General features: G+C 53.9%; 1 protein-coding gene across 1 annotated transcript; it reads left to right on the top strand.

Moving 5' to 3' along the window:
- The first annotated feature begins 201 nt into the window (after nucleotides 1-201).
- LOC122945832 lies at nucleotides 202-21,597 on the top strand. The gene is made up of 4 exons (XM_044305059.1): nucleotides 202-636; nucleotides 5,803-5,926; nucleotides 7,200-7,273; nucleotides 20,335-21,597. Exons 1-4 carry the CDS (start codon nucleotides 315-317, stop codon nucleotides 20,832-20,834), a joined length of 1,020 nt encoding a protein of 339 aa, XP_044160994.1. The 5' UTR covers nucleotides 202-314; the 3' UTR covers nucleotides 20,835-21,597.
- Nucleotides 21,598-27,569: the final 5,972 nt, after the last annotated feature.

Raw genomic sequence — 27,569 nt, 5'->3', positions numbered from 1 at the left:
ATAGTAAGAACTACTCCAACCCTCATCTGAGGACACCTCAGGTGCAGTATGGACCTCTGTCCAGTCCTGGACGTCAGCCGCTAGAGGCACCAGTATGTATCGTTCCACTGTTCATGGCCCCTGCGTCCTTCTGGCTACAGACATGTTTACGTTGCATTTATTACCTGATGTCCATATATTCTGTAAGACACAAGAACGCGACACTCTGATAAGTAATATGCAAATGGCCCATAAAGTCAGGTCTAGGAGGAGTCGGTGGAGAACCTTGCACCCCTGTCTGTGCAGTCGTGAAGGAAGGCAGAGGAGAGGTGCTCATGGCCGGGGATCCAGATAGAATTAGACACAATATTGGTCGTTTTAGCTTTGATCATTGTACACATGGCAGCCAGGGCTTCTCCCGTATTCTCATCCAGATGTTTGGCTTCGCCGGTCATGGTAAATCTGCATTCATTAACAGTTGCATGTATGTTTGGGAAGATGGGAGCTACAAGAACTCTACCAGTTCTGCTGATAACTATGGAGGCCAAACACTGGAGAGGAGATCATACCCCTTGACGGAGACCATTACTCTGGTGGACAACCGTGGCTTTGGCATAATCGGAGGCTATGAGAGCGGAGAGATCTTTGCTCAGCTCGGTAAGTGAAGAACAGTGTGTAATATAGTAATGCTGATGTGAGAAGGAACAGCAGGCAAGTTTCGGAGAAATTGTGGCATCTCTGATAATTTCCCCAGTAAAAAATTTAGGGGGTTATTTATGATGAGAAGTGCGCCACTTTTTGCCAAACCTTTGTTGCCTATTTGGTCACTAAAGTGATTTGCAGCCAAATCTGTGACTTTTCCCTGCTGACACCACTTTTCTGAGGTGGTGGAAAAAGATGGGGGGGGAGGGGCGGCAGGGAAGGGGGCGAGCCGGCCCCCCATCTTATTTATCATGTTTTTGGCATAGAAAATTACTTAAATCTCCCCCAGCGAAGAAGCTGGTATAGATTTAAGCAAGATACATGTCCATCACCTCCACATAACTTAGGCGCATCCAGCGCCAGCGCAGGGTTAGTAAGACCAGCATCGAAAACGCTGATCCGAATAATAGACTTCAGCTCTGTTGGTGATTAAAGGGAGTCCGTCACCGAATCTGAGCCTTTTAGACCAATCAGATCAGGTTGTAGACTCCTGTGCCCTCATTCCAATGATACCTTTATTTGTGCTGTCCCTCGCCGCCCCTGGGCCCTCGCCGCACCGACGCCGCCATGGGGCCCTCGCCGCACAGACACCGCCCCTGGGCCCTCGCCGCACAGACGCCGCCCCTGGGCCCTCGCCGCACAGACGCCGCCCCTGGGCCCTCGCCGCACAGACGCCGCCCCTGGGCCCTCGCCGCACAGACACCGCCCCTGGGCCCTCGCCGCACAGACACCGCCCCTGGGCCCTCGCCGCACAGACACCGCCCCTGGGCCCTCGCCGCACAGACACCGCCCCTGGGCCCTCGCCGCACAGACACCGCCCCTGGGCCCTCGCCGCACAGACACCGCCCCTGGGCCCTCGCCGCACAGACACCGCCCCTGGGCCCTCGCCGCACAGACACCGCCCCTGGGCCCTCGCCGCACAGACACCGCCCCTGGGCCCTCACTGCACAGACACCGCCCCTGGGCACTCGCCGCACAGACACCGCCCCATGGCACTCGCCCCTGGGCCCTCGCCGCACAGACACCGCCCCTGGGCCCTCGCCGCACAGACACCGCCCCTGGGCCCTCGCCGCACAGACACCGCCCCTGGGCCCTCGCCGCACAGACACCGCCCCTGGGCCCTCGCCGCACAGACACCGCCCCTGGGCCCTCGCCGCACAGACACCGCCCCTGGGCCCTCGCCGCACAGACACCGCCCCTGGGCCCTCGCCGCACAGACACCGCCCATGGGCCCTCGCCGCACAGACACCGCCCCTGGGCACTCGCCGCACAGACACCGCCCCATGGCACTCGCCCCTGGGCCCTCGCCGCACAGACACCGCCCCTGGGCCCTCGCCGCACAGACACCGCCCCTGGGCACTCGCCGCACAGACACCGCCCCTGGGCCCTCGCCGCACAGACACCGCCCCTGGGCACTCGCCGCACAGACACCGCCCACGGCACTCGCCCCTGGGCCCTCGCCGCACAGACACCGCCCCTGGGCCCTCGCCGCACAGACACCGCCCCTGGGCCCTCGCCGCACAGACACCGCCCCTGGGCACTCGCCGCACAGACACCGCCCCTGGGCACTCGCCGCACAGACACCGCCCCTGGGCACTCGCCGCACAGACACCGCCCCTGGGCACTCGCCGCACAGACACCGCCCCTGGGCACTCGCCGCACAGACACAGCCCCTGGGCCCTCGCCGCACAGACACAGCCCCTGGGCCCTCGCCGCACAGACACAGCCCCTGGGCCCTCGCCGCACAGACACAGCCCCTGGGCCCTCGCCGCACAGACACAGCCCCTGGGCCCTCGCCGCACAGACACCGCCCCTGGGCCCTCGCCGCACAGACACCGCCCCTGGGCCCTCGCCGCACAGACACCGCCCCTGGGCCCTCGCCGCACAGACACCGCCCCTGGGCCCTCGCCGCACAGACACCGCCCCTGGGCCCTCGCCGCACAGACACCGCCCCTGGGCCCTCGCCGCACAGACACCGCCCCTGGGCACTCGCCGCACAGACACCGCCCCTGGGCCCTCGCCGCACAGACACCGCCCCTGGGCCCTCGCCGCACAGACACCGCCCCTGGGCCCTCGCCGCACAGACACCGCCCCTGGGCCCTCGCCGCACAGACACCGCCCCTGGGCCCTCGCCGCACAGACACCGCCCCTGGGCCCTCGCCGCACAGACACCGCCCCTGGGCCCTCGCCGCACAGACACCGCCCCTGGGCCCTCGCCGCACAGACACCGCCCCTGGGCCCTCACTGCACAGACACCGCCCCTGGGCACTCGCCGCACAGACACCGCCCCATGGCACTCGCCCCTGGGCCCTCGCCGCACAGACACCGCCCCTGGGCCCTCGCCGCACAGACACCGCCCCTGGGCCCTCGCCGCACAGACACCGCCCCTGGGCCCTCGCCGCACTGACACCGCCCCTGGGCCCTCGCCGCACAGACACCGCCCCTGGGCCCTCGCCGCACAGACACCGCCCCTGGGCCCTCGCCGCACAGACACCGCCCCATGGCACTCGCCCCTGGGCCCGCGCCGCACAGACACCGCCCCTGGGCCCGCGCCGCACAGACACCGCCCCTGGGCCCTCGCCGCACAGACACCGCCCCTGGGCCCTCGCCGCACAGACACCGCCCCTGGGCACTCGCCGCACAGACACCGCCCCATGGCACTCGCCCCTGGGCCCTCGCCGCACAGACACCGCCCCTGGGCCCTCGCCGCACAGACACCGCCCCTGGGCACTCGCCGCACAGACACCGCCCCTGGGCCCTCGCCGCACAGACACCGCCCCTGGGCACTCGCCGCACAGACACCGCCCCACGGCACTCGCCCCTGGGCCCTCGCCGCACAGGCACCGCCCCTGGGCCCTCGCCGCACAGACACCGCCCCTGGGCCCTCGCCGCACAGACACCGCCCCTGGGCACTCGCCGCACAGACACCGCCCCTGGGCACTCGCCGCACAGACACCGCCCCTGGGCACTCGCCGCACAGACACCGCCCCTGGGCACTCGCCGCACAGACACCGCCCCTGGGCACTCGCCGCACAGACACAGCCCCTGGGCCCTCGCCGCACAGACACAGCCCCTGGGCCCTCGCCGCACAGACACAGCCCCTGGGCCCTCGCCGCACAGACACAGCCCCTGGGCCCTCGCCGCACAGACACAGCCCCTGGGCCCTCGCCGCACAGACACCGCCCCTGGGCCCTCGCCGCACAGACACCGCCCCTGGGCCCTCGCCGCACAGACACCGCCCCTGGGCCCTCGCCGCACAGACACCGCCCTGGGCCCTCGCCGCACAGACACCGCCCCTGGGCCCTCGCCGCACAGACACCGCCCCTGGGCCCTCGCCGCACAGACACTGCCCCTGGGCCCTCGCCGCACAGACACCGCCCCTGGGCCCTCGCCGCACAGACACCGCCCCATGGCACTCGCCCCTGGGCCCTCGCCGCACAGACACCGCCCCTGGGCCCTCGCCGCACAGACACCGCACCTGGGCCCTCGCCGCACAGACACCGCCCCTGGGCCCTCGCCGCACAGACACCGCCCCTGGGCCCTCGCCGCACAGACACCGCCCCTGGGCCCTCGCCGCACAGACACCGCCCCTGGGCCCTCGCCGCACAGACACTGCCCCTGGGCCCTCGCCGCACAGACACCGCCCCTGGGCCCTCGCCGCACAGACACCGCCCCTGGGCCCTCGCCGCACAGACACCGCCCCTGGGCACTCGCCGCACAGACACCGCCCCTGGGCCCTCGCCGCACAGACACCGCCCCTGGGCACTCGCCGCACAGACACCGCCCCACGGCACTCGCCCCTGGGCCCTCGCCGCACAGACACCGCCCCTGGGCCCTCGCCGCACAGACACCGCCCCTGGGCCCTCGCCGCACAGACACCGCCCCTGGGCACTCGCCGCACAGACACCGCCCCTGGGCACTCGCCGCACAGACACCGCCCCTGGGCACTCGCCGCACAGACACCGCCCCTGGGCACTCGCCGTACAGACACCGCCCCTGGGCACTCGCCGCACAGACACCGCCCCTGGGCACTCGCCGCACAGACACAGCCCCTGGGCCCTCGCCGCACAGACACCGCCCCTGGGCCCTCGCCGCACAGACACCGCCCCTGGGCCCTCGCCGCACAGACACCGCCCCATGGCACTCGCCCCTGGGCCCTCGCCGCACAGACACCGCCCCTGGGCCCTCGCCGCACAGACACCGCCCCTGGGCCCTCGCCGCACAGACACCGCCCCTGGGCACTCGCCGCACAGACACCGCCCCTGGGCCCTCGCCGCACAGACACCGCCCCTGGGCACTCGCCGCACAGACACCGCCCCACGGCACTCGCCCCTGGGCCCTCGCCGCACAGACACCGCCCCTGGGCCCTCGCCGCACAGACACCGCCCCTGGGCCCTCGCCGCACAGACACCGCCCCTGGGCACTCGCCGCACAGACACCGCCCCTGGGCCCTCGCCGCACAGACACCGCCCCTGGGCCCTCGCCGCACAGACACCGCCCCTGGGCACTCGCCGCACAGACACCGCCCCTGGGCACTCGCCGCACAGACACCGCCCCTGGGCACTCGCCGCACAGACACCGCCCCTGGGCACTCGCCGCACAGACACCGCCCCTGGGCACTCGCCGCACAGACACAGCCCCTGGGCACTCGCCGCACAGACACAGCCCCTGGGCACTCGCCGCACAGACACCGCCCCTGGGCACTCGCCGCACAGACACCGCCCCTGGGCACTCGCCGCACAGACACCGCCCCAGGGCCCTTGCCGCACAGACACCGCCCCTGGGCACTCGCTGCACAGACACCGCCCCTGGGCACTCGCTGCACAGACACCGCCCCTGGGCACTCGCCGGAGGGACAGCACAATCAAAGGTATCATTGTAATGTGGGCACAGGAGTCTACAACCTTATCTGAGCGGTCTAAAAGGCTCAGATTAGGTGACAGACTCCCTTTATTGTCATGGCCTGAACCAGAAAATCTCCTCTTGGTCATTGTCCATTGTAATCTGGTCCTGTAACTCTTCATGTAGGTTTTCTTTAAGAAATTCAAGCAATTTAGCTTTCAAGGACAAAGTCAACGAAATTTTCAGGACTGACCCCTGTTGTGCTTTGTCATGCAAAAGGTAATTTGTTGCCCCTGGATGAACCAGTCAAATGGACCAAGAAGTATGAACTCATCAACAAGATTAATGAAGCCAAGGATAGCGTCAGGGTCTCAGACTTTGTGGTCCCGGTGCTTGTGTACAGGTGAGAGGACGCTCCCGGCAGTCATACCATCGGAGGCACAGGTGACATATAGCGGGTTCTATACCCAGGATGCTTCTGAGTACACTGTACATAGTAGGACCAGGTAGAGGTGGCCTCATCGAGCTCCTCGCAAATGTTCATCATCCTTCTTCAGGCCACTGCCCTATCGGAGTTTAATGATCATGTTACAGGGAGACATCATAGAAGGTGGTGGAAGGCTTAGCTGAATGGTCTCAAACTGAAAGGTGGTTTTCTAAACTTTATTGATGCTCTTTCTTCTGTTTCTCTCTTTCGGTAATGCACTCACATGTTAGGGTTCATATAATGTCTACAATATCAAAACACTCGTCATTTTACTGGATACAGCCCAGACCACTATAATCTCCATGAAAATAGATCACTAGAACCCTATTAAACTTGGCTCACTGAAGAATCTCATGGAACCCAGATCACTAGAACTTTGTGGAACCAAGATCGCTTTAGAAGCCCATGCAACTGAGATCATGAGAAAGCCATGAGACTTAGATCACTATGGCGGCCTTTGAAATGTAGATCATTATTGAACCCTTGGAACATGAAAGCTAGATCGTTACAGTAGCCCTTGGGACTTAGATCTCCCTAGCATGCCATGCATCTCACTAGAGCACCATGGATCACTAGGACATCATGAGCCTTAGATCTCTCTAGAATTCCAAGTAGCCTTTGATCCAGATTTGTTTCTGTAGAACTATGTGGGGTCTGGATGTTGTTATAAGGATAGTTAATGGGGTTAGACAAAGGTATCCCCTATCCAAAGTGTAGGGGATGACTATTAGATCTGTGGGGTTCCTATCACTAGGACCTTCACTGATCACGAGAACGTGGGCCCCATACCCCATGAAGCCCCTCTGAAATTGATGTTCCGGCTGGACGGAAATAAATGGAGCGGCTGTGTGCGTTTCCGATCAGCCTCTCCGTCCATTTCAGTGTGCTCCACGGGGTACAGGGCTCCCGTTCTCCCAGCAGTAGAGCCCCACCAATCTAGTAGCTATCCCCTATCCTGTACACAGGGATTATTTTCTCTAATCAGAATACCCCTTTAACTACGGTTGCAGTACACCCCGTCTCAGATTTCTTTCTTGCTTCTCCCATCTCTCAGATATGGTTACAGAATGCATCACTCACTTCTTCCTATTCCCTTAACTGTTTGTTCCCCTCGTCTTTGGGAACTCGTTGGTAGATAATAAAGTAGTAGAAGGAACGTTCATGGTTCAGTCTTCTCTTATTCTTTCAGTATAACAAAATCAGTAACGCCAGAAGAAGAAGGAGAACTGAAGGCGGTCCTACAGATCTCCCAAACCCTAACAGGTAATACCGCTTCCCATCAACTCTCCTAGGCTCTGGGACTGAGCGGGGCTTCTTCACGTGCATGCTCGGCTCAGCTGAGTATGTGCTGGATGTGTTCTCAGTGAGGATAGACGCGTATGCCATTGCCAGATGCCTCAGGTAAAAATGGCAAACATGTCTCCGACTTCATCTGCTGGGGACAGTCAGGAAGTCCCCATATGCGTACATCACCTGGTCCCACCATAATCAGCAGGTTTGGCCAGGGGCACACATAGAAATCACTGGGCCCCATGGCAAGAACCTGAATTGGGCCCCCTTGTGAGTGACCCATCGCACCCCTCGGGGTACGTGCACATCTGCCGCAGAGGTTCCAGCAGAAGCCTCCCTTGCAGATTCTGGCAAAAACAAAGGGCAAAACACCGCTGCATGTGGGATCTCGTATGACCCCATGATTGTGAATGGGATCCGGCAGGTGTCAGCAGTGTTTGGCGTACGCTGGATCCGGCATTCTGGAATTCTGCTGGTGGCTGGACCAGAATACCGAAATCTGATTACCTGGCCTTACCCGATGAACTGTGCCCGCTGCTGCTGCTACTTATACAGTGTGCCATCCTTCCCCCATGGACTGTGCCCGCTGCTGCTGCTACTTATACAGTGTGCCATCCTTCCCCCATGGACTGTGCCCGCTGCTGCTGCTACTTATACAGTGTGCCATCCTTCCCCCATGGACTGTGCCAGCTGCTGCTACTTCTTATACAGTGTGCCATCCTTCCCCCATGGACTGTGCCTGCTGCTGCTACTTCTTAAACAGTGTGCCATCCTTCCCCCATGGACTGTGCCCGCTGCTGCTGCTACTTAAACAGTGTGCCATCCTTCCCCCATGGACTGTGCCAGCTGCTGCTACTTCTTATACAGTGTGCCATCCTTCCCCCATGGACTGTGCCTGCTGCTGTTAATTCTTATACAGTGTGCCATCTTTCTCCATGGACTGTGCCCGCTGCTGCTGCTACTTATACAGTGTGCCATCCTTCCCCCATGGACTGTGCCTGCTGCTGCTAATTCTTATACAGTGTGCCATCCTTCCCCCATGGACTGTGCCCACTGCTGCTAATTCTTATACAGTGTGCCATCCTTCCCCCATGGACTGTGCCTGCTGCTGCTAATTCTTATACAGTGTGCCATCCTTCCCCCATGGACTGTGCCTGCTGCTGCTACTTCTTATACAGTGTGCCATCCTTCCCCCATGGACTGTGCCCGCTTCTGCTACTTCTTATACAGTGTGCCATCCTTCTCCATGGACTGTGCCCGCTTCTGCTACTTCTTATACAGTGTGCCATCCTTCCCCCTGTGGACTGTGCCCGCTGCTGCTTCACCTCCTCCCCGATGCTGACTTACTGTTTGTGCTGCTGGCAGAGCGCGGTCAGGGCCTGGGGCGGATCCTCACAGAGCTGGACTGGAGTCTGAACTGGTGACCCGTGCTGGCAGAGGAACAGGACAGGGACATTTTACAGAGCAGGACAGGAGGCTTCTGTTAGAGGCCGCTCTATAGAACACGTCCTATTACAGACCAGGACAGGAGGCTTCTGTTAGAGGCCGCTCTATAGAACACGTCCTATTACAGAGCAGGACAGGAGGCTTCTGTTAGAGGCCGCTCTATAGAACACGTCCTATTACAGAGCAGGACAGGACGCTTCTGTTAGAGGCCGCTCTATAGAACACGTCCTATTACAGAGCAGGACAGGAGGCTTCTGTTAGAGGCCGCTCTATAGAACACGTCCTATTACAGAGCAGGAGAGGAGGCTTCTGTTAGAGGCCGCTCTATAGAACACGTCCTATTACAGAGCGGGACAGGAGGCTTCTGTTAGAGGCCGCTCTATAGAACACGTCCTATTACAGAGCAGGAGAGGAGGCTTCTGTTAGAGGCCGCTCTATAGAACACGTCCTATTACAGGCCAGGACAGGAGGCTTCTGTTAGAGGCCGCACTATAGAACACGTCCTATTACAGAGCAGGACAGGAGGCTTCTGTTAGAGGCCGCTCTATAGAACACATCCTATTACAGAGCAGGACCGGAGGCTTCTGTTAGAGGCTGCTCTATAGAACACGTCCTATTACAGGCCAGGACAGGAGGCTTCTGTTAGAGGCCGCTCTATAGAACACGTCCTATTACAGAGCAGGACAGGAGGCTTCTGTTAGAGGCCGCTCTATAGAACACGTCCTATTACAGACCAGGACAGGAGGCTTCTGTTAGAGACCGGTCTATAGAACACGTCCTATTACAGAGCAGGAGAGGAGGCTTCTGTTAGAGGCCGCTCTATAGAACACGTCCTATTACAGAGCAGGACAGGAGGCTTCTGTTAGAGGCCGCTCTATAGAACACGTCCTATTACAGGCCAGGACAGGAGGCTTCTGTTAGAGGCCGCTCTATAGAACACGTCCTATTACAGAGCAGGACAGGAAGCTTCTGTTAGAGGCCGCTCTATAGAACACGTCCTATTACAGAGCAGGACAGGAGGCTTCTGTTAGAGGCCGCTCTATAGAACACGTCCTATTACAGACCGGGACAGGAGGCTTCTGTTAGAGGCCGTTCTATAGAACACGTCCTATTACAGAGCAGGACAGGAGGCTTCTGTTAGAGGCCGCTCTATAGAACATGTCCTATTACAGACCAGGACAGGAGGCTTCTGTTAGAGGCCGCTCTATAGAACACGTCCTATTACAGACCAGGACAGGAGGCTTCTGTTAGAGGCCGCTCTATAGAACAAGTCCTATTACAGACCAGGACAGGAGGCTTCTGTTAGAGGCCGCTCTATAGAACACGTCCTATTACAGACCAGGACAGGAGGCTTCTGTTAGAGGCCGCTCTATAGAACACGTCCTATTACAGACCAGGAGAGGAGGCTTCCTTTAGAGGCCGCACTATAGAACACGTCCTATTACAGACCAGGACAGGAGGCTTCTGTTAGAGGCCGCTCTATAGAACACGTCCTATTACAGAGCAGGACAGGAGGCTTCTGTTAGAGGCCGCTCTATAGAACACGTCCTATTACAGAGCAGGAGAGGAGGCTTCTGTTAGAGGCCGCTCTATAGAACACGTCCTATTACAGAGCAGGAGAGGAGGCTTCTGTTAGAGGCCGCTCTATAGAACACGTCCTATTACAGAGCAGGACAGGAGGCTTCTGTTAGAGGCCGCTCTATAGAACACGTCCTATTACAGACCAGGACAGGAGGCTTCTGTTAGAGGCCGCTCTATAGAACACGTCCTATTACAGACCAGGAGGCTTCTGTTAGAGGCCGCTCTATAGAACACGTCCTATTACAGACCAGGACAGGAGGCTTCTGTTAGAGGCCGCTCTATAGAACACGTCCTATTACAGAGCAGGACAGGAGGCTTCTGTTAGAGGCCGCTCTATAGAACACGTCCTATTACAGAGCAGGACAGGAGGCTTCTGTTAGAGGCCGCTCTATAGAACACGTCCTATTACAGAGCAGGACAGGAGGCTTCTGTTAGAGGCCGCTCTATAGAACCCGTCCTATTACAGACCAGGACAGGAGGCTTCTGTTAGAGGCCGCAGTATAGAACACGTCCTATTACAGACCAGGACAGGAGGCTTCTGTTAGAGGCCGCTCTATAGAACACGTCCTATTACAGAGCAGGACAGGAGGCTTCTGTTAGAGGCCGCTCTATAGAACACGTCCTATTACAGACCAGGACAGGAGGCTTCTGTTAGAGGCCGCTCTATAGAACACGTCCTATTACAGAGCAGGACAGGAGGCTTCTGTTAGAGGCCGCTCTATAGAACACGTCCTATTACAGAGCAGGACAGGAGGCTTCTGTTAGAGGCCGCTCTATAGAACACGTCCTATTACAGAGCAGGACAGGAGGCTTCTGTTAGAGGCCGCTCTATAGAACACGTCCTATTACAGACCAGGACAGGAGGCTTCTGTTAGAGGCCGCTCTATAGAACACGTCCTATTACAGACCAGGACAGGAGGCTTCTGTTAGAGGCCGCTCTATAGAACACGTCCTATTACAGAGCAGGAGAGGAGGCTTCTGTTAGAGGCCGCTCTATAGAACACGTCCTATTACAGAGCAGGACAGGAGGCTTCTGTTAGAGGCCGCTCTATAGAACACGTCCTATTACAGACCGGGACAGGAGGCTTCTGTTAGAGGCCGCTCTATAGAACACGTCCTATTACAGACCGGGACAGGAGGCTTCTGTTAGAGGCCGCTCTATAGAACACGTCCTATTACAGACCAGGACAGGAGGCTTCTGTTAGAGGCCGCTCTATAGAACACGTCCTATTACAGACCAGGACAGGAGGCTTCTGTTAGAGGCCGCTCTATAGAACACGTCCTATTACAGAGCGGGACAGGAGGCTTCTGTTAGAGACCGGTCTATAGAACACGTCCTATTACAGAGCGGGACAGGAGGCTTCTGTTAGAGGCCGCTCTATAGAACACGTCCTATTACAGACCAGGACCGGAGGCTTCTGTTAGAGGCCGCTCTATAGAACACGTCCTATTACAGAGCAGGACAGGAGGCTTCTGTTAGAGGCCGCTCTATAGAACACGTCCTATTACAGAGCAGGACAGGAGGCTTCTGTTAGAGGCCGCTCTATAGAACACGTCCTATTACAGAGCAGGACAGGAGGCTTCTGTTAGAGGCCGCTCTATAGAACACGTCCTATTACAGACCAGGACCGGAGGCTTCTGTTAGAGGCCGCTCTATAGAACCCGTCCTATTACAGACCAGGACAGGAGGCTTCTGTTAGAGGCCGCTCTATAGAACACGTCCTATTACAGAGCAGGAGGGGAGGCTTCTGTTAGAGGCCGCTCTATAGAACACGTCCTATTACAGAGCAGGACAGGAGGCTTCTGTTAGAGGCCGCTCTATAGAACACGTCCTATTACAGAGCAGGACAGGAGGCTTCTGTTAGAGGCCGCTCTATAGAACACGTCCTATTACAGAGCAGGACAGGAGGCTTCTGTTAGAGGCCGCTCTATAGAACACGTCCTATTACAGAGCAGGACAGGAGGCTTCTGTTAGAGGCCGCTCTATAGAACCCGTCCTATTACAGACCAGGACAGGAGGCTTCTGTTAGAGGCCGCATCTATAGAACACGTCCTATTACAGACCAGGACAGGAGGCTTCTGTTAGAGGCCGCTCTATAGAACACGTCCTATTACAGAGCAGGACAGGAGGCTTCTGTTAGAGGCCGCTCTATAGAACACGTCCTATTACAGACCAGGACAGGAGGCTTCTGTTAGAGGCCGCTCTATAGAACACGTCCTATTACAGAGCAGGACAGGAGGCTTCTGTTAGAGGCCGCTCTATAGAACACGTCCTATTACAGAGCAGGACAGGAGGCTTCTGTTAGAGGCCGCTCTATAGAACACGTCCTATTACAGAGCAGGACAGGAGGCTTCTGTTAGAGGCCGCTCTATAGAACACGTCCTATTACAGACCAGGACAGGAGGCTTCTGTTAGAGGCCGCTCTATAGAACACGTCCTATTACAGAGCGGGACAGGAGGCTTCTGTTAGAGGCCGCTCTATAGAACACGTCCTATTACAGACCAGGAGGGGAGGCTTCTGTTAGAGGCCGCTCTATAGAACACGTCCTATTACAGACCAGGACAGGAGGCTTCTGTTAGAGGCCGCTCTATAGAACACGTCCTATTACAGAGCAGGACAGGACGCTTCTGTTAGAGGCCGCTCTATAGAACACGTCCTATTACAGACCAGGAGGGGAGGCTTCTGTTAGAGGCCGCTCTATAGAACACGTCCTATTACAGACCAGGACAGGAGGCTTCTGTTAGAGGCCGCACTATAGAACACGTCCTATTACAGACCAGGACAGGAGGCTTCTGTTAGAGGCCGCACTATAGAACACGTCCTATTACAGACCAGGACAGGAGGCTTCTGTTAGAGGCCGCTCTATAGAACACGTCCTATTACAGAGCAGGAGAGGAGGCTTCTGTTAGAGGCCGCTCTATAGAACACGTCCTATTACAGAGCAGGACAGGAGGCTTCTGTTAGAGGCCGCTCTATAGAACACGTCCTATTACAGACCGGGACAGGAGGCTTCTGTTAGAGGCCGCTCTATAGAACACGTCCTATTACAGAGCAGGACAGGAGGCTTCTGTTAGAGGCCGCTCTATAGAACACGTCCTATTACAGACCAGGACAGGAGGCTTCTGTTAGAGGCCGCTCTATAGAACACGTCCTATTACAGACCAGGACAGGAGGCTTCTGTTAGAGGCCGCTCTATAGAACACGTCCTATTACAGAGCGGGACAGGAGGCTTCTGTTAGAGGCCGCTCTATAGAACACGTCCTATTACAGAGCAGGACAGGAGGCTTCTGTTAGAGGCCGCTCTATAGAACACATCCTATTACAGACCAGGACAGGAGGCTTCTGTTAGAGGCCGCTCTATAGAACACGTCCTATTACAGAGCAGGACAGGAGGCTTCTGTTAGAGGCCGCTCTATAGAACACGTCCTATTACAGAGCAGGAGGCTTCTGTTAGAGGCCGGTCTATAGAACACGTCCTATTACAGAGCGGGACAGGAGGCTTCTGTTAGAGGCCGCTCTATAGAACACGTCCTATTACAGACCAGGACCAGAGGCTTCTGTTAGAGGCCGCTCTATAGAACACGTCCTATTACAGAGCAGGACAGGAGGCTTCTGTTAGAGGCCGCTCTATAGAACACGTCCTATTACAGAGCAGGACAGGAGGCTTCTGTTAGAGGCCGCTCTATAGAACACGTCCTATTACAGAGCAGGACAGGAGGCTTCTGTTAGAGGCCGCTCTATAGAACACGTCCTATTACAGAGCGGGACAGGAGGCTTCTGTTAGAGGCCGCTCTATAGAACACGTCCTATTACAGAGCAGGACAGGAGGCTTCTGTTAGAGGCCGCTCTATAGAACACGTCCTATTACAGAGCAGGACAGGAGGCTTCTGTTAGAGGCCGCTCTATAGAACACGTCCTATTACAGAGCAGGACAGGAGGCTTCTGTTAGAGGCCGCTCTATAGAACACGTCCTATTACAGAGCAGGACAGGAGGCTTCTGTTAGAGGCCGCTCTATAGAACACGTCCTATTACAGAGCAGGACAGGAGGCTTCTGTTAGAGGCCGCTCTATAGAACACGTCCTATTACAGACCAGGACCGGAGGCTTCTGTTAGAGGCCGCTCTATAGAACCCGTCCTATTACAGACCAGGACAGGAGGCTTCTGTTAGAGGCCGCTCTATAGAACACGTCCTATTACAGAGCAGGAGGGGAGGCTTCTGTTAGAGGCCGCTCTATAGAACACGTCCTATTACAGAGCAGGACAGGAGGCTTCTGTTAGAGGCCGCTCTATAGAACACATCCTATTACAGAGCAGGACAGGAGGCTTCTGTTAGAGGCCGCTCTATAGAACACATCCTATTACAGAGCAGGACAGGAGGCTTCTGTTAGAGGCCGCTCTATAGAACACGTCCTATTACAGACCAGGACCGGAGGCTTCTGTTAGAGGCCGCTCTATAGAACCCGTCCTATTACAGACCAGGACAGGAGGCTTCTGTTAGAGGCCGCTCTATAGAACACGTCCTATTACAGAGCAGGAGGGGAGGCTTCTGTTAGAGGCCGCTCTATAGAACACGTCCTATTACAGAGCAGGACAGGAGGCTTCTGTTAGAGGTCGCTCTATAGAACACGTCCTATTACAGAGCAGGACAGGAGGCTTCTGTTAGAGGCCGCTCTATAGAACACGTCCTATTACAGACCAGGACCGGAGGCTTCTGTTAGAGGCCGCTCTATAGAACCCGTCCTATTACAGACCAGGACAGGAGGCTTCTGTTAGAGGCCGCTCTATAGAACACATCCTATTACAGACCAGGACAGGAGGCTTCTGTTAGAGGCCGCTCTATAGAACACGTCCTATTACAGAGCAGGACAGGAGGCTTCTGTTAGAGGCCGCTCTATAGAACACGTCCTATTACAGACCAGGAGGGCAGGCTTCTGTTAGAGGCCGCTCTGTTCCCATAATGTGGGATGCACACACCCGGCTTCCATGTTTTGTGGATCCACAATTTGCAGACTGCGAAACATCTGGCGCTCGTGTTCAGGAGCCGTTACCGTTATAATAGGAATATTACAGATGGCGTGTGATGGCCGACACAGCAGCGTGCACAAACATACGTGCGCCAGGATTTACACATATGTGGATATCCTGCACGGAAGCCGGTCAGAAACAAGACACAGCAGCGCTCACCAACCACTCACTGGACACGTGGCACATATGTCACATGCTGCACATAGACCACTGATACATAGAACATATAGAGCACACACCAATCACACATAGGAAACACGCCAAGACATGTATGCCTAACCCTATTCAGTGTAGCAGACCTAAAGGGGTTAAAGGGGTCCTCTCACTTCAGCAAGTGGCATTTATCATGTAGAGGAAGTTACTACTAATGTATTGTGATTGTCCATATTGCCGCCAGTCGCAGGGGAACACGTGAGGTGCACGGTCGGCCGATGAGGGGCCAAATAATATAACACCCAGTTCATCAGTTACTCACGGTTAGCAGAAGCCTCCCTGGGCCGGCAGCACAGTGATGAGGTGGACGGCACGAGATCCTCCGGGGCGCGCTCTGTGGTAGGAAGCATCAGCCAAGATGGAGGTTGAGGTGCCCTTGGTGTCAGGGGTGCTTAGGATGCTTGTGGCAGCTGAGTCCCTTGATGGTTTTTGTCGTGACGCCAGTACCGGTAATGGTGGTACAACCAGTAGTGGTAATGATGAGGTAGACAGTGGTAAGATGCAGATCACAGCTGTTACTGGTGATGTCTCTTGGTTGCAGCAGCACAGAATACAGTCTCTGGATGGTACAGAGGTAATTCTGCAGATCCACTGTTGTAGGCTGTTCAGGTGTCGTGGTTTTGGAGCAGTGGGTTACTTCAATGTCAGTGGATCTTCTGGTGAGGTGGCCGGAGGCTGTGGTATCCTTCACCTGACTATCCCAAAGGTCCTTTCTGCCTGGTTTACGGCTTTTATCCTTTGGATGAAGTTGAATCTGTCCTTTTCTCTTGTCCTTTCCTGGTAAGTTTTATCCTGCAATCCATAGACCAGTTTAGTAGCTCTTCTCTGAACTCTCTCTAGAGTATCAGTATCCTTCTGGAGATATGGCCTCCAGTACTGCGCACAATACTCCAGATGAGGTCTCACTAGTGATCTGTACAGCGGCATAAGCACTTCACTCTTTCTACTGCTTATACCTCTCCCTATACATCCAAGCATTCTGCTGGCATTTCGTGCTGCTTTATTACATTGTCTTCCCACCTTTAAGTCTTCTGAAATAATTACTCCTAAATCCCTTTCCTCAGATACTGAGGTTAGGACTGTATCACTGATTGTATATTCTGCTCTTGGGTTTTTGCGCCCCAGGTGCATTATCTTGCACTTATCCACATTAAATTTCAGTTGCCAGAGTTCTGACCGTTCTTCTAGTTTTCCTAAATCCTTTTCCATTTGGCGTTTCCCTCCAGGAACATCAACCCTGTTACATATCTTTGTGTCATCAGCAAAAAGACAAACCTTACCATCGAGGCCTTCTGCAATGTCGCTGATAAAGATATTAAACAAAATTGGTCCCAGTACAGATCCCTGTGGAATCCCACTGGTAACATGACCTTGTTTTGAATGTTCTCCATTGACTACAACCCTCTGTTGTCTGTCCCTCAGCCACTGCCTAATCCACTCAACAATATGGGAGTCCATGCTCAATGACTGCAGTTTATTGATAAGTCTTCTATGTGGGACAGTATCAAAAGCCTTACTAAAATCTAGATATGCGATGTCTACTGCACCTCCACCGTCTATTATTTTAGTCACCCGTCTATTATTTTAGTCACAAGGCTATTGTTAGGATCAAAAAGTACTTTTAAGCAGCGCCCACACACGTAGTAGGACGCTGCAATATTGCCTCCTTTCCATCACATTATACACAGCACGTATCCGTGGTTACGACCACCGTGTAATCCAGCAGCGGTGGCCGTGTTCGCACACTATAGGTAAAGGCGTTGGCCTATGAGCACTTCCAGCCTTTCCCTATAGTGTGTAAGCACGGCCACCGCTGCTGGATTACACGGTGGTCGTAACCACGGATACGTGCTGTGTATAATGTGATGGAAAGGAGGCAATATGGAGAATCACAATACATTAGTAAGTGCCTGGTAGTAACTGCAGGATAAATGCCATTTACTGAAGTGACACAAACCCTTTAACCTGTTTAACCCTTTAAGCAGAAATGTCCAGCAGGAAACTCACCAAATCTTCCCCTCCTCAGATTGTCCATAATCTACAGGATAATAAAAGGGTTCTCCGACCATAATGACCTCTCACCTACAGGACCGGTGATAAGTATCAGATTGCGGGGGTCTGACTGCGAACAAAGGGGTCCGGAGAGGTTCAGTTACATGACCGCCAATCTATGTAAGACCACGTTCCCGTGATCGCGGGGGTCCCACCAATCAGACACTTCTCACCCGTCGTGTCAGAGCTGTTGGACCTGTTCACACTCCCTGCCCTTAAGGCCCCTTGCACACGAACGATCCGGATTAGGTCCGGATGCGTTCAGAAAAACTCGCCCCATTTCGCAAGTACTTGCAGTCAGTTTTGTCTGCGATTGCGTTCAGTTGTTCAGTTTTTATTGCGCGGGTGAAATGCTCATTGATGCGTTTTTCACGCGCGTGATAAAAAACGGAATGTTTACAAACAACATCTCTTAGCAACCATCAGTGAAAAACACATCGCACACGCACTTGTTTGAATATAGAACATGCTGCGATTTTCACGCAACGCACAAGTGATGCGTGAAAACCAACGCTCATGTACACAGACCCATTGAAATGAATTGGTCCGGATTCCGTGCGGGCGCAATGCTTTCACATCACGCATTGCACCCGCGCGGAAAACTCGCTTGTGTGAAAGAGGCCTAAAGGTTTTCTTTGGGTGTAAATAAAAATAAAATAAAAATAAAAAATATGGCCCAAAATATGTGTCAAAGTAAAACAGAAATGCTCGCCTGTTAAAGGGCCGGTGTCCACTCTTCTAGTTCTGCTCTATCCACAGGATCGGGGATAACTACGTGATCGGTGGGGGTCTGAACGCTGGAGCCCCCACTGATCCCCCATATGCCCTGCCTCTCCATCCGTTCTCTATGGGGTCGCCGGAGATGGCGCAGTACAGCGCTGGCTATTTCCAGTGGAGCAGCAGGGCGTATGTGTGGCCGGTCACACCTTAAAGAAGGGGAACAGAATCGGACCCCACTATTCATATAGTTATGCCCTATGGTGTGGAGAGGATGACTTAAAAACCTGGACAACCCCTTTAAATCCTCCACCACCAGTATCTCTTTACCTGGCAGCAGTGATGCCTGTAAATACGGAATATCATCACTGCCGCCATGTAAACTGTATGTGTCAATACCGAAGAACGGGACGCACTGGGCAGAAGTTTTCAGCATAAGTCCAACCCCCTTTGCAGGTCAAAACCTTTAACAAAGCCCAAGCAAAGGTGCTAGAGGAGCAACGTGAGCAAAGGGCACAAACGGAGGGTGATAACTGAAGCAGAGGCATTAGGGTCACCGGAGGCAGGGTAATAGTGCGGATCCTGGAGCAGGGGTATTAGGGTCACCGGAGGTAGGGTAATGATGCGGATCCTGGAGCAGGGGTATTAGGGTCACCGGAGGCAGGGTAATAGTGGGGATCCTGGAGCAGGGGTATTAGGGTCACCGGAGGCAGGGTAATAGTGGGGATCCTGGAGCAGGGGTATTAGGGTCACCGGAGGCAGGGTAATAGTGGGGATCCTGGAGCAGGGGTATTAGGGTCACCGGAGGTAGGGTAATGATGCGGATCCTGGAGCAGGGGTATTAGGGTCACCGGAGGCAGGGTAATAGTGCGGATCCTGGAGCAGGGGTATTAGGGTCACCGGAGGCAGGGTAATAGTGCGGATCCTGGAGCAGGGGTATTAGGGTCACCGGAGGTAGGGTAATAGTGCGGATCCTGGAGCAGGGGTATTAGGGTCACCGGAGGCAGGGTAATAGTGCGGATCCTGGAGCAGGGGTATTAGGGTCACCAGAGGCAGGGTAATAGTGCGGATCCTGGAGCAGGGGTATTAGGGTCACCGGAGGTAGGGTAATGATGCGGATCCTGGAGCAGGGGTATTAGGGTCACCGGAGGCAGGGTAATAGTGGGGATCCTGGAGCAGGGGTATTAGGGTCACCGGAGGTAGGGTAATAGTGCGGATCCTGGAGCAGGGGTATTAGGGTCACCGGAGGCAGGGTAATAGTGGGGATCCTGGAGCAGGGGTATTAGGGTCACCGGAGGCAGGGTAATAGTGGGGATCCTGGAGCAGGGGTATTAGGGTCACTGGAGGCAGGGTAATAGTGCGGATCCTGGAGCAGGGGCACCTGGAGAAGAGACAATATTAGCGGTGCATTTAGAGTGGGGGCATCTGGAGCTGTGGAACTAATGGGGGTGCACCTAAAGCAGAGGCATTGGGAGGACCTAGGGCAGAGTCCCCCCAATGCCACTCTGAACTCTGCAGAGAGCAGCACACATACACAGATCTGAGTCTGCTATTAACAAATCCCCTATTTCCCCTTACAGTCTCCTACAGCTCACTACTGTCACACACCTGAGAAATCAGCCCAGCACCGCAGAGGAGTCCTTCTCTCCAGCAGCCAGTTTTCTGACAGCAGGGAGGGCAGGAGGATGGCCAGACATGTTGTCTCCTCCTTCACTGCCAGCAGCAGCCAGTAAGTCTAGAAGATACTGTGGGGCCTCCTGTACAATGTACACCAGTAGGAGGCTGCATCACTGTGCGATCCTGCCACCTAGTGGCTACAATAATTATCTCTCTTGAGAAACAAGAGAAATAATTACTCCTCCGTATTATCTCCGGGTGCAGAAAACTGGTGGCCCCCATCGTGGAATCCCCCGCCTCCCCGGTGGGCCAGCCCGAGCCTGTATGGGGACCATAATGTATGACATGCAACTAAAAAAAAATTATCATTCATCTTTCAGGGATATTCCCCTTCGTAGTTCTGACCAACAAAACACACGGTGAATTGACAAAGAGAGAAGCTACCTTCAGGAGTATGGGAGTCAACAAAATTTTTTCTATTGAGAACTATACTCCAGAAGATCACTCTAAGTTAAGAGGCAAACATGAAGTGGTCCTAAAGTTTTTACATGAAGTCGTAAAAGAAGTTCAGATTCAAGCGGAGAAACCTCGAAACCCAGAGAGAGAGATGAGAAGGAGAAGGAGATATGTGAAAATGTATGTGAAGGAGAGGGAGAAGATCTACAGGGAGGAAGCCTCCATTAAGAGGAAACTCCAGGAGCAGTACAAAAAACCAAACATGAAGAATGACCCTCAAATGGATCTAGATCACGAGAGACAAAGGGAAAAACTACTTGAAGAAGATATCAGAAGAATGCAAGAGATGATGTCCTGTGTGGATGTGGAGGAGGAGCCAATATATCTGCGTCCAATCGATGTAATGGGGGGAATTCTGCCATGAATGGTGGATGGTGATCCTTTATGTGGACAATCCTCTATGGACGCCAATGGTGAATTCCTCCACAATTTTGGCCCAGACACGGACTGCACTTTCTATAGGATTTGTTCAGATAAGCTCCTTCCATCTTGGCAGCATTTTCCATTTCTTCAGTTTCTAGTCAGTTTTATTTTGTGATGTTCTCCTCGCTCTTAGAAGCCGCCAGAAGACAATCGATTAGTCATATATAATATCTAGTGTTCAGCGAATCGAAGGGAAACAAATCTACTTCGATCTGAATTTCAGGAAAAATTTGATTCTCCACAAAGGCGAATTTCCTCGTCCTTTGAGGTAACAAATCCGTTTATCCTAAAATGGCAGTAAAAATATATATACTCACCTCATCCATTTGCTCGTGGAAAGGCCGTGGTGACAGTCATCAGTAATGATGTCACTGTGTCTGACCAGTGTGATTGCATGGTTTCTTCAATCAAAATGGCTGCAACGGCCCCTGATTAACCCCTGAAAGGCCTCAATGTCAGATGCAGCAATCAGTGATGAACGTGGCGTCCAAGGGGTTCAATGACGGTAGGCGGCACAATTGCCAATCCCAAGCATTGCGCCCGCTACATAGAATGGAATGCGATTCGTGACAAACTACTGTAATTCGTATTGAATCTAATTTCTTTGTGAAATTTGGTGAAGCAGCCGAATCTAATTTTTGATAACTTGGCTGATCACCAATAATATTTGTTGTGGGGGTGAGGGCCATTCAATAAATGTGTTATCTTATATACCTTCTACATGAATTACATCTTTCTTTAATGGAACATTCTGGGGCACAATCTGATACATGTTCTTCATGGTACTCCGTGTCAGTAGAGGGCCCTGTACCTTTAAGCAGATCATTGTATGCCTTATATTTACAGTGCCTTGCAAAAGTATCCACCCCCATGACTTTTTTTTGTGTTTTGGCGCCTCACAGCCTGGAATTAATGAACAGGACACAGGGCAGGGATTCTCTCTTGCTGATATGAAGGAACTTGTTTATCCTTTAAGTGTCAAAAATAGTCACGATCCTTCCAGGAAGTATAAAAACACTGGGTGGAAAGTCATCGAAGTAGAAGAGACCGAGGCCATTCAGGTGCATAGATGCTGAGCCGCCGGCACGTCCTCCACAGGGTGTACAGGAAAACCTAGGAACAAATGCCCGACCGCACTGACTGTAATAAATGCTTCATGAAATCTATATATATAAAGAAGGACGTATATGTGTATGTATGTTCCGCGATCACTGAAAAACGCAACCATCGATTTCAACGACACTTGGTGTTCACATCCCTTACTACCTGGAAAGATGTCTTGTGGGGTCTCAGCTCTCTAGGACGCACCGTTCCTGAGATATTCCCCAAAAATTACCTCTATTAGCCAATACAAGCCTGCAGGTCTTTTTCTTCACATCCCAACTGCCATACACACGGTCACATGACCCTTATCAGCCAATAGAAGCTCCCAGGTCCTTAGTCTCCACATACACACAGTGGAGTTTTCCATAACAACTCAGCCATTTTTCTTCACTGCTGTAGGTCAGCTTTAGGCTACGGCTACACGACAACAATAAGTCGCACAACACATACTGCACAACCACACTGCTACATGTGTCGCGCGACAATTTGTATAATGATAGTCTATGGTGTTGCACTGCGACATGTGACATGCCGTGACTGCGATGCGACAGTCGCAGAAAAATCCATCTTGGATGGATCTTTTGCAACTGCTGTGTCGCAGTCGCAGCATGTCATAAGTCACAGTACGACACCATAGACTATCATTATACAAATTGTTGAGACAAGAGTCATACTACTTGCCCCAAGAGGCCAGTTCTTTAAACAATGTGCTGACGACAAGACCCGAGTGGTTTGCACGCTGCGCCATCAGAGCCTGAAGCGAGGCATTAACGTTCTGAACCTGAGCACAACCTGCATGACCAGGCACCTGCATGCAAAGCATGAACTGCAGTGGAGTAAACACACCTTAAAAACAAGGAAGTCACTCAGGCTCCCCCTGCTCCCTCTTCTGCTGCTGCCGCCTCTTCTGCTGCTGCCGCCTCGGCCTCTTCTGCTGCTGCCGCCTCGGCCTCTTCTGCTGCTGCCGCCTCGGCCTCTTCTGCTGCTGCCGCCTCGGCCTCTTCTGCTGCTGCCGCCTCGGCCTCTTCTGCTGCTGCCGCCTCGGCCTCTTCTGCTGCTGCCGCCTCGGCCTCTTCTGCTGCTGCCGCCTCGGCCTCTTCTGCTGCTGCCGCCTCGGCCTCTTCCTCCGCCTCTGGAGGAACGTTGGCACCTGCCGCCCAGCAAACAGGGGATGTACCACCAACACCACCACCTCCGTCACCAAGCGTCTCAACCATGTCACACGCCAGCGTTCAGCTCTACATCTCACAAACATTTGATAGAAAGCGTAAATTCCCACCTAGCCACCCTCGATCCCTGGCCCTGAATGCCAGCATTTCTAAACTACTGGCCTATGAAATGCTGTCATTTAGGCTGGTGGACACAGACAGCTTCAAACAGCTCATGTCGCTTGCTGTCCCACAGTATGTTGTTCCCAGCCGCCACTACTTCTCCAAGAGAGCCGTGCCTTCCCTGCACAACCAAGTATCCGATAAAATCAAGTGTGCACTGCGCAACGCCATCTGTAGCAAGGTCCACCTAACCACAGATACGTGGACCAGTAAGCACGGCCAGGGACGCTATATCTCCCTAACTGCACACTGGGTAAATGTAGTGGCAGCTGGGCCCCAGGCGGAGAGCTGTTTGGCGCACGTCCTTCCGCCGCCAAGGATCGCAGGGCAACATTCTTTACCTCCTGTTGCCACCTCCTCCTACTCGGCTTCCTCCTCCTCTTCTTCCACCTGCTCATCCAGTCAGCCACACACCTTCACCACCAACTTCAGCACAGCCCGGGGTAAACGTCAGCAGGCCATTCTGAAACTCATATGTTTGGGGGACAGGCCCCACACCGCACAGGAGTTGTGGCGGGGTATAGAACAACAGACCGACGAGTGGTTGCTGCCGGTGAGCCTCAAGCCCGGCCTGGTGGTGTGTGATAATGAGCGAAATCTCGTTGCAGCTCTGGGACTAGCCGGTTTGACGCACATCCCTTGCCTGGCGCATGTGCTGTATTTGGTGGTGCAGAAGTTCATTCACAACTACCCCGACATGTCAGAGCTGCTGCATAAAGTGCGGGCCGTCTGTTCGCGCTTCCGGCGTTCACATCCTGCCGCTGCTCGCCTGTCTGCGCTACAGCGTAACTTCGGCCTTCCCGCTCACCGCCTCATATGCGACGTGCCCACCAGGTGGAACTCCACCTTGCACATGCTGGACAGACTGTGCGAACAGCAGCAGGCCATAGTGGCGTTTCAGCTGCAGCACGCACGGGTCAGTCGCACTGCGGAACAGCACCACTTCACCACCAATGACTGGGCCTCCATGTGCTGTGTGCCCTGTTGCGCTGTTTCGAGTACTCCACCAACATGGCCAGTGGCGATGACGCCGTTATCAGCGTTACAATACCACTTCTATGTCTCCTTGAGAAAACACTTAGGGCGATGATGGAAGAGGAGGTGGCCCAGGAGGAGGAGGAGGAGGAGGAGGAAGAGGGGTCATTTTTAGCACTTTCAGGCCAGTCTCTTCGAAGTGACTCAGAGGGAGGTTTTTGGCAACAGCAGAGGCCAGGTACAAATGTGGCCAGCCAGGGCCCACTACTGGAGGACGAGGAGGACGAGGAGGTGGAGGAGGATGAGGATGAAGCATGGTCACAGTGGGGTGGCACCCAACGCAGCTCGGGCCCATCACTGGTGCGTGGCTGGGGGGAAACGCAGGACAATGACGATATGCCTCCCACAGAGGACAGCTTGTCCTTACCCCTGGGCAGCCTGGCACACATGAGCGACTACATGCTGCAGTGCCTGCGCAACGACAGCAGAGTTGCCCACATTTTAACGTGTGCAGACTACTGGGTTGCCACCCTGCTGGATCCACGCTACAAAGACAATGTGCCCACCTTACTTCCTGCACTGGAGCGTGATAGGAAGATGCGCGAGTACAAGCGCATGTTGGTAGACGCGCTACTGAGAGCATTCCCAAATGTCACAGGGGAACAAGTGGAAGCCCAAGGCCAAGGCAGAGGAGGAGCAAGAGGTCGCCAAGGCAGCTGTGTCACGGCCAGCTCCTCTGAGGGCAGGGTTAGCATGGCAGAGATGTGGAAAACTTTTGTCAACACGCCACAGCTAACTGCACCACCACCTGATACGCAACGTGTTAGCAGGAGGCAACATTTCACTAACATGGTGGAACAGTACGTGTGCACACCCCTCCACGTACTGACTGATGGTTCGGCCCCGTTCAACTACTGGGTCTCTAAATTGTCCACGTGGCCAGAGCTAGCCTTTTATGCCTTGGAGGTGCTGGCCTGCCCGGCGGCCAGCGTTTTGTCTGAACGTGTATTCAGCACGGCAGGGGGCGTCATTACAGACAAACGCAGCCGCCTGTCTACAGCCAATGTGGACAAGCTGACGTTCATAAAAATGAACCAGGCATGGATCCCACAGGATCTGTCCGTCCCTTGTCCAGATTAGACATTAACTACCTCCCCTTAACCATATATTATTGGACTCCAGGGCACTTCCTCATTCAATCCTATTTTTTTTTTCATTTTACCATTATATTGCGAGGCTACCCAAAGTTGAATGAACCTCTCCTCTGCCTGTGTGCTAGGCCTAAATATATGCCAATGGACTGTTCCAATGTTGGGTGACGTGAAGCCTGATTCTCTGCTATGACATGAAGCCTGAATCTCTGCTATGGGACCTCTCTCCTCTTTCTGGGTGCCGGGGCTTAAATATCTGACAATGGACTGTTCCAGTGTTGGGTGACGTGAAGCCTGATTCTCTGCTATGACATGCAGACTGATTCTCTGCTGACATGAAGCCAGATCCTCTGTTACGGGACCTCTCTCCTCTGCCTGGGTGCTGGGCCTAAATATATGCCAATGGACTGTTGCAGTGGTGGCTGACGTGAAGCCTGATTCTCTGCTATGACATGCAGACTAATTCTCTGCTGACATGAAGCCAGATTCTCTGTTACGGGACCTCTCTCCTCTGCCTGTGTGCTAGGCCTAAATATATGCCAATGGACTGTTGCAGTGGTGGCTGACGTGAAGCCTGATTCTCTGCTATGACATGCAGACTAATTCTCTGCTGACATGAAGCCAGATTCTCTGTTACGGGACCTCTCTCCTCTGTCTGGGTGCCGGGGCCTAAATATCTGTCAATGGACTGTTCCAGTGGTGGGTGACGTGAAGACTGATTCTCTGCTATGGGACCTCTCTCCAATCGATATTGGTAAATTTTTATTTATTTTATTTTTATTTTTATTAATTTCCCTATCCACATTTGTTACCTACATGTTGCTGCCTTTTGCAGCCCTCTAGCCCTTTCCTGGGCTGTTTTGCAGCCTTTTTAGTGCCGAAAAGTTCAGGTCCCCATTGACTTCAATGGGGTTCGGGTTCGGGACGAAGTTCGGCCGAGCTTCTCGAACCCGAACATCCAGGTGTTCGCTCAACTCTATTTATGATACTTTTTCTGGTTGTTTAAGAGCTGGCTATACTTACCCCGTGTACTCTTATCCAGTGATGCCGCCTCTCTCCCTGCATTGTTTTATTACTAGCACTAGTGTTGAGCAAATTGAAGAGTCAGAAGTGGAATTCAATCTGAAGTTTAGGACAAATTTGATTCACAACGAATCCGAATTTCCTGGCGCTTTGTGGTACCGAATCACATTTTTCCTAAAATGGCTGTGACATCTGTTACAAAGTGAAAGTTAGAAGCCCGGGGACAAGAGATCACCCATAATGCAGTTAGCCAGCCCCTGTGATGTCACAGCCCTAACAAACCCTCATCCTGCCCAGTCTCTGCCATTTCACTATGAACTGAGTGTAATGAGAGATGTGACAGGCGCTAGGGACAGTGATTAAGAAAGCCTCTAATTGTAAAATATTAGATAGGGAGAGTGCAGGGACAGTGTAGGGAGATCAGAGGGAGAGTTTTTACACACTGTAGGGAGAGCATAGGGAGACTGCAGGGACAGTGCAGGGACTGTAATCTGAAGCTGAAGGGATCCATAGCAGCAAGTGCAGATGTACTGCCTGTGCAGCCGGTCCAGTTGCATCGGGGCCCTGCATTCACCTCTCTCTTCCAGCCAACATTGAGCACAGCAGTATTGATCAGTGCTCGGGAAGGAAGGTTCTGTGCTAGTACTGAGAGGATATGAGAACTCCAGAACGGCAGGACCGGGCTCATTTTCACCTTAAGGACTTGGCCATTTTTGGCAAATCTGACACGTGTAGTGATAACTTTAAAACGCTTTGACTTATCCAGGCCATTATGAGATTGTTTTTTCATCACATATTGTACTTTATTACACTGGTAATATGGAGTAAAAAAAAATATTTTTTATTTATAAGAAATACCAAATTTACCAAAAATTTGGAAAAAATTGATAATTTTTAAGTTTCAATTTCTCTACTTCTATAATACATAGTAATACCTCCAAAAATTGTTATTATTTACATTCCCCATACTTCATGTTTGTATCAATTTGGGAATGACATTTAATTTTTTGGGGATGTTACAAGGCTTAGAAGTTTATAAGCAAATCTTGAAATTATTCAGAAATTTGCAAAAACCCACTTTTTAAGGACCAT

This window comes from Bufo gargarizans, chromosome 8 (assembly GCF_014858855.1).
Source record: "Bufo gargarizans isolate SCDJY-AF-19 chromosome 8, ASM1485885v1, whole genome shotgun sequence".
In the NCBI taxonomy this organism is placed as follows: Eukaryota; Metazoa; Chordata; class Amphibia; order Anura; family Bufonidae; genus Bufo; species Bufo gargarizans.
Note: the sequence above shows the minus strand (reverse complement) of the source record. Positions and strands in the feature narration are given on the sequence as shown.

Coding starts and splice junctions, on each gene's coding strand:
- LOC122945832 (XM_044305059.1), top strand. CDS start 315: ATGGCCGGGGATCCAGATAGAATTAGACACAATATTGGTCGTTTTAGC. Junction 637..5,802: donor AGAGATCTTTGCTCAGCTCG/GTAAGTGAAGAA, acceptor GTCATGCAAAAG/GTAATTTGTTGCCCCTGGAT. Junction 5,927..7,199: donor GTCCCGGTGCTTGTGTACAG/GTGAGAGGACGC, acceptor TTATTCTTTCAG/TATAACAAAATCAGTAACGC.